This window comes from Cynara cardunculus (genome assembly GCF_001531365.2).
Source record: "Cynara cardunculus var. scolymus isolate 2C chromosome LG 4, CcrdV1, whole genome shotgun sequence".
NCBI classification, from domain to species: domain Eukaryota; kingdom Viridiplantae; phylum Streptophyta; class Magnoliopsida; order Asterales; family Asteraceae; genus Cynara; species Cynara cardunculus.
Window position 1 is genome coordinate 16526286 of NC_037531.1, and position 7794 is coordinate 16534079.

General features: G+C 31.4%; 1 protein-coding gene across 1 annotated transcript; it reads right to left on the minus strand.

Moving 5' to 3' along the window:
- Positions 1 to 2: 2 nt before the first annotated feature.
- Positions 3 to 1022, minus strand: LOC112510939 (UDP-glycosyltransferase 90A1-like; the record flags this gene model as incomplete). The annotated part of the gene is made up of 1 exon (XM_025116291.1): positions 3 to 1022. A coding segment is annotated over exon 1 (930 nt), but the record flags the coding sequence as incomplete, so codon positions are not given.
- Positions 1023 to 7794: the final 6772 nt, after the last annotated feature.

The window sequence follows — 7794 nt, forward strand, 5'->3', positions numbered from 1 at the left end:
GGTTTCAGTACCCACATGAAGTTTACGTTCGACTTCTCCAAACCAACCGCCACCTCACGTAACTGCTCCGGAGACACCTCCGCCTGTGTGCCAAACGACACAAATATCACCCGCTTGTTCTCCAGAAGATTTTCGTCGAGCCACTGGATCCATGTCGGCCATTCCACCATCTGTTTGGGTGCCGCTGGTTTGGCTATACAGAAAGGTCCGACACACCATGCTTTGGKTCCGAAGTTTTTGTTCCAGTAATCGATAAACTCTGGTTCCAGGTCGTAGAAGTTGTTTACCACCATGCCATGACTCTTAACATTAGCCGCCTGCTGCTTGAGCACAAAATCCATCATTGGATCTTTGGGGTCGACCTCTCTAAACGGGGGTTCAAAGTCATTCACCGTCAATTTAAGACGAGGGAAGTCCGGTACCGGAAACGGCTCATCATCGGAACTAACCRCTYCAYGTGGCTTGAACTGSRTCATGATGYTGCACATGGTCATGRAAAATATGTTGSWCCCRTAGAAMACCAAACGSGGAATYCYGAGYYTATCKGCGGAGTCYTGAGTCCAASTTAAAAACCCATCGGAGAYTATGCAGCTGACCGGAGRTAGACTGCGAACRATTTCTTCAAACCCAGGCTGKAGTTTSTCAGTGGYWTCSACGAAATTAATGAAGKMMGTCATGGCCGATRGYTTSTCTCCAACTTCTATCCTGGGAGGGACACCGACGAAATCCTTTGGGAACGGCATATCTATAACTGAAACGGAGTCATTCTTGACGGTGGCTCTAACAGCAGAGTAGTTGGCGGGGGTGGTGATGATGGTGACGGAGATGCCGTGGTCGGAAAGAATGCGGGAGAAGTAGAGGAGGGGGATGATGTGGCCTTGAGACATGAACGGGAAGAGGACAAAATGTGGAGATGAAGGAGGATTTGTCATTTTGAATGCTGTGGCAAGTGGTTTGACCGGTGGAGTAGTTAACAGTGGTGGTGGTGATGATGTCGGAGATATCGCAGTCGGAGAGGACGAGGAAGAAGTGGAGGAGGGAGATGAAGGAGATATCATCATTTCGAGTGTGGTGGCAAGAGGTGGTGCCACCGGTGGAGTAGTTAACGGCGGTGGTGGTGACGGAGATTCCGCCGTCTGAGAGGTTGTAGATGAAGGAGAAATCGTCATTTTGAGTGCGGTGGCAGTTGGTGGTGTCGCCGGCGAAGGTCATATATATTTATAGAATGTACAAGGGGTAATTTGGTAATTTTTGTAATAATTAGAAACGGAAAAATTCACACATTCACGTGAAATCTCAAGCAGTCCACAGTTTGCAATAACCATGAGTGAGTAGCGTTACTAACGAGGGAAAGAATTTCTTAAAAATAATAATAAAATATTATGTTATAACTCAATGATTATCTTAATTATATTTTAGATTTTTTTATATTTAAATAAATATATTTATATTGTATTTAATTATGTTCATCTATAATTAGTTATACAAATTCAGATATAGAGCTTTAATAAGTTATATTGACGTGCAATCTACTTTCAATCTTGAGTTTTAAGTAATATTATATTAATAAACTATACTTTACACATAATAAAAAATAGGTTTTAAGGGTTTTTGTTAAATACTTTATTATATATTATTTCTCAATTTAAATAATTGATTTTAAAGTTTTATATTAGTTAAAATATATTAAAAAAGATTTGTCTTGTGGTAATCATTTCTGGGCTAATCTCTATATTTGGAAATTTTTCTCCTACTTTCTGTATGTAAATGATACTTTTATGGAATCTGTAGCAGCTAAACTTTAATTTAAAAATCTCCAATATTCTCATTTTCACATTTGGAGGATGGTTGTTGATACTCTTAAGATTTTCATATATTTTAGATTTTTTTTAATTTAAAATTTCACATTTTTAATGATGTATATTTACATGATTCATGAACATTTAATAAAATGTGAGAATTCAACACAAAAGAATTTTAGCAATTAACACGTGCAATATATTATTATATTAATTTTTTTTTTGTTAAAGCATAAACTTTTTACTAGGGTAATTTTTTGAATTTTAAGGATTAAATTAATACATAAAAAACTTGTTCGGCGCAATTAACACCAAACCGCTCGTCGACACGACTTGTTGGCGTCAACAACCCCGGCTCCTCCATACTGGCAGTCTGGTAACCAAGTTCGACGCACCTTCTAGGTGAGGTGTTGGAAGAGGTGTGGCATGGTTTCACAGTGTCATTTAAAGGCTTTTAAGGCTTAAATCAGGGACGGACTTATAATTTTTTTCAAACGGTGGTACCATTTGACTATAAAAAAATATAGGAATTTTTTTTCTTCAAACGGTGGCATCATTTGACTAAGAAAATGACACTAACATAAATCGAATTTGGGTCTGGGTGGAATAAAAGCCTTGTAAACCAACCACAAGGGTGGTGCCTGATTGGTTTGAGTTTGGCTCAAAAAGTCAAAAGTAGCAGGAGGTCCTAGGTTCAAATCCAAGGAGGAATAAAGATCCCCTTGTGGCCACGGAGGTTCAAATGCGGTGACTCCGGGCAATCTGCAAAGTAGGTGATCGTTCTGGGATTAATCGGCTCGCATAGCGGGTTGAATATCCAGGTTAATAAAAAAAAACTTTGTAAACCAACTATACCAAATAAAACTTGTTTTCATTGTAATTTCAAAATACATACGATGACACACAACAAATTAATACGGTTGCACTTTTCACGAACCTAAATTTTTTTACCCTTCAACGGATGAATAATGCGGTGGCACGTGTCACCGTATTCCCTATAGTAGGTTTGTCCATGGGCTTAACGTCCTTTTCAACACCATCTAGATACTCGCTAGTTATGTGACGTAAATTTTGTTTGCAAAAATTACGTAACTTTTTAGATATTTTATTTATGGGAGGTTCAAATAAACATGTTAAATACCAAAAGAAAGATTCATATGTGAATTATTGAAATTGCATTTGGAATTAATTAATAACTTGTAACCTATGTTCAAATATTCAATTTGAAATAAAAAAAATTCAATAATTCACATATAAAACTTACATTTTTTTTACTTTGTCACGATTTTATTTATGAGAAACTAGTTTTATTTTTATTTATTGTATGTTATTTAGCAATATTTTTAATGTAAAAGATACATTATTAATTAACCAAAATAATTTAATTAGAAACCCTAAAAATATGTATTTGTTTGCATGCCATATAAGTAATAAATGATGTGGTATGGCCGTTAACACCAACCACTTTCTGATTAAATAATTATTACTCCATACTAAAATAGATGTTCAAAGATTTTCTCAAAAACCTTATATATGTGTGTATATATGGGCTCATTTAAGGAAAAACTGATTAGTTTATGGTAACTGTGATATTCAATCTCGATCACAAATCAATAGATAAATTAGGAAATTCATAATTTTGGTAATTTTGAATTAAACTTTTAATGTAAGAACATTTTAGGTATTTTCTCTCATCTCTACTCTTTTCTCTCTCCGTCCCCAGTCCTCGGGCCACCATCCTCCGGTGATACCACTGTGATACCTAAAAATATTGAATCTGTTAAACAAAAGACACAGTGTGATACCCAAGCATATATAAGATGCATTGTGATATCACTGTGTTACATCTCCGATCGACCACACAAACGACCACAGTGTGATACCCACGGACATATAAGATGCATTGTGATACCACGATGGTATCACCGGAGGACGGTGGCCGGAGGCCAGAGGACGGAGAGAGAAGAGATGAGTGTTTTAAAATACCTAAAAGCTAATGAGACCAATGGTTTTTCGTGAGGTCCGTAAAACCAATTTATGTTCATTGATAAATTTTATAAGCTAATGATCTAATGATCTAAAGTTGCACGGTGACAATTTTGTGATTATTGAGAAGTCTCGTGTCAATTTTGTGATTATGAATGTTCAGATTGTAGATCTAATACAAAGGTTGAGAATTGGTCTTACGGGTCTCACGAAAAACTTTTGATCTCACATGATCCCAAGTCTCTCTCTCTCTCTCTCTCTCTCTCTCTATATATATATATATATATATATATATATATACTTGAGATCATGTGAGACCAGCTTGTTTTCGTGAGACCCGTGAGACCAACATTTTACACTTGAAACTTCACAGCAAAATGCTGTGAAGGTGACTTTTTAAAACCTTCACAGTGTTTTTGCTGTGAATGTTCGACTTTTTTTAAACCTTCACATTGTTTTTGCTGTGAAGGTTACGTGTAAAAATGTGGTCTCACGGGTCTCACGAAAACAAGCTGGTCTCACGTGAACCCAACCCTATATATATATATATATATATATATATATATATATTTGCCTCTCATTCTTCGAGAATCAGAAAGATCTTTTTCAAGTTTGAATTTGTTCATTTGGAGTCTCTCTCTCTCTCTCTCTCTCTCTCTCTATATATATATATATATATATATATATATATATAGGGTATATTTCAAATATGATCATGTATAGAATCGTATTTGATTGTGTACAATATGACATACGTGTTTGTTTGTACCTTGTACATAATCACATGTAATTGTGTATGTAGTCTTAATACATGATTACATATGTGATCATACATAAACCACTTTTAATCCTACAAATAATCATATGACTGACATATTTTTCATAATCATATGACTGCCATATTTTTCATCCAACGACTGTTGTTATGTATGTGTACACAATCTCGTTATTACATATGATCATATGCATGATAACAACATTGTTATTTGATCATATACACAATCAGATATAATTGTGTACAACATTATACTGAAAACAAAACCATTAATAGTCGATTAAAAAAGGGATGAAAAAAATATAGCAATATGAATGTCAAATTAAATAGAAAAAAGATGTTTACGATTTAGAGTTTAGGGTATTTCTTTAAATATTTCCAATATATAGAAGCAAATGCATTTTATCCTCTTATTTATTTGTTTTTATGATTTTTTATATAATGAGTTGTGTGATCAATTTTACTTTTTTTTTTTGTCATTGTTCTCGTTCGAACATGATACTCTCTCTCTCTCTCTCTCTCTCTATATATATATATATATATACATATATATAGGGGTTGGTTCAAATGTTAATCAAGATTATTGTGTTAACTTTGTTAATCGATCGTGGCCATTCAATCTTTCAATAAACGGTTGTAATTAATCATGATAAAAAATTATTTTTTTAAATTTAAAATTTAATAAAGATAAGTGAACAAAGTTGAAAAGGGTACTTAGGTAAAAAAAATTATATAACTCCCATACCATTAATTAATTGGGAGTTACAAAATAAAAATTTCTATGATTTTTTTGTTAATTTATTTTTGTTAATTTAAGAATCATATGAACACAACTATATATATATGAACCATTGTGTCAAATACGAATAAAAATTTGACATATATATGAACTTGGACTGCATAACATTTATGAACATAATAAAAAATAATTGTTATACGAAAGGAAATAAATAAAAAAACAAGTATAAACACGATATGAACAGCTTGTGAACAATAGTTCTTTCATTATAAACACATTCAGAAGCGATCCTTCGTCAATTGGAGTTTTATACATGCATTGCATCCACTCCGTTTAAGGTTAACCCCTTGTTCATATATGTTTCTGATCTTATATGGTTGTTCACACCTTGTTCATATTGTGTTCACCCCTTGTTCATATCATATAAAATATATGAACACATAACCGCAACGCTATGAACACCGGGTGCAAACACTTACACAAATATAAAGATTTGGTATCAAGCTTAAAAAATAACATTTGTCTTCATATGATGAAAGAAGTAAAATGAACACAATGGTTCATGATTCATAAAAGTCGGTAATATGACAATATGAAAATGTGTCGTGCATGTACTTCCATTTGAACATGTAAATTAGATATGTATTTTAGTAATTAAATAAAAAATTATCAATACAAGATGAATTATAAAAACACAACACATTGTAATGAACATAATTTCGATTAAAACGAATCTAAAAAAATAAAAATCTATTACCAAAACATTCGTTTTGGTTAATTTGTTCAATTCCCAACCTCGAACTCCGATTGTCATCATAAACCATTTTAATATTCTCACTATTGTCGATTTATTTTCCATTGCGTTTATCCATATTAGCTTGATCGATACGGAAAAATTTTACTACCGTGTTTTCTATGGGAATTAAAAACTGATAAAACAATGAACATATAAGATCAAGATTAAAAAAATAAAAATATTTATATTATAAATGCATATTTTTTGGGATTTGATGATTTGTAACTCCCCATTAATTGTTTGGGAGTTACATATCAAATCAATTTACTGAAATATCCTTGTAATTAAAATATAAACATGACATAAACCTACAAGAAGAATGAAATTTGATTGGTTGCCATGGTTTTCAAAGTAAATACAAAATTGTTGGTTAACATTTGATCTTCCTCCTATATATATATATATATATATATATATATATATACACACACACACTAGATGGGTTTTCGTGCAATGTAGCGCTATACATTTTGATTTTAATATTTTATTTTATTTTTTATATCAGTCGATGTTATAATATGGTCTTATGTGATTTTGAAAAAAACGATGATCTTTTTATTTTTGAATAAAATATAAACTTGAATATATCATAAAAATTTGACAAAAATATATCGACATTATTATCAAATTAACTATTTAAAATTTCTCTTTTTTGTGTAATTTTTAATTTAATTTTTTTATAATAATTTAATTCAGGTTCAATAACGAAGGAATTTATATTTGGTTTGATAATATAATTTTTTTATAAAAATAATAATTAATTATTTTGTTAGAACTCGATAATTATCCTAATTATAATTTAGATTTTTTATACATTCTAAAATGAGATGTTTATTCTCTATTTGATTATGTTTATCCATAGTTAATTACACGAATTCAAACATGGGGCTTTAATAAGTTGTACTTAATGCATAATTTACTTGTAATCTTGAATTTTAAGTAATATGCATCAATATAGAGTACTTTATGCATAAAAAATGATTTTTAAGAGTTTAAATTTATCAAATGCTTTATAATATAGTATAGATATGTGTGTGTGTGTGTGTTTGTGTGTGATTTATTATTCAACATATTCTTTTTGTACAACTGATGCAACCTCATCCTAGCTTTCCATTATTTCAGCTACGGCTAAGATTTAATTGATGGAAAATAATTAATAATGAATAATCTAGAATTTGATTTCAGGAGTATTAAGGAAAAAAAAAACACACAATATATGAAATTTGAAGATACTGTGCAGGAAATCGGATTTGCTATCAGAAAGTTTTTCCTAAAAAATTCAGGAGGCAGTAATTCAAAAAGAATGGCGGAAAGAAAATCACAACCAAAATAAATATGATTTATCTGAGTTTGTAGGTTTTATGAACCAAGAGAAATATGTTTCATAAACCAAGAGAAATATGCTTTGTATGATTCATGAACCAAGAGAAGCGTGAAAGTGTCTCTACTTAAAAATATGTTTATCACTATATATATGGGCAGGTTCAAATACGAACCGTCCAATTCTAAAAAACCGTGTAAACCAAATTCGACCAATAAGAAAATTCCATTTGTTTTCAATTAAATTTAAATAATAAGGGTATTTATGMYATTYTGTWCACATATTTCGTAATTATGGAAGTTATTAATTCATATTATATAAGGAAATTAAATAAAATAAATATTGAAGAAAGGAAACGTTTCAATATATAAGGAAATT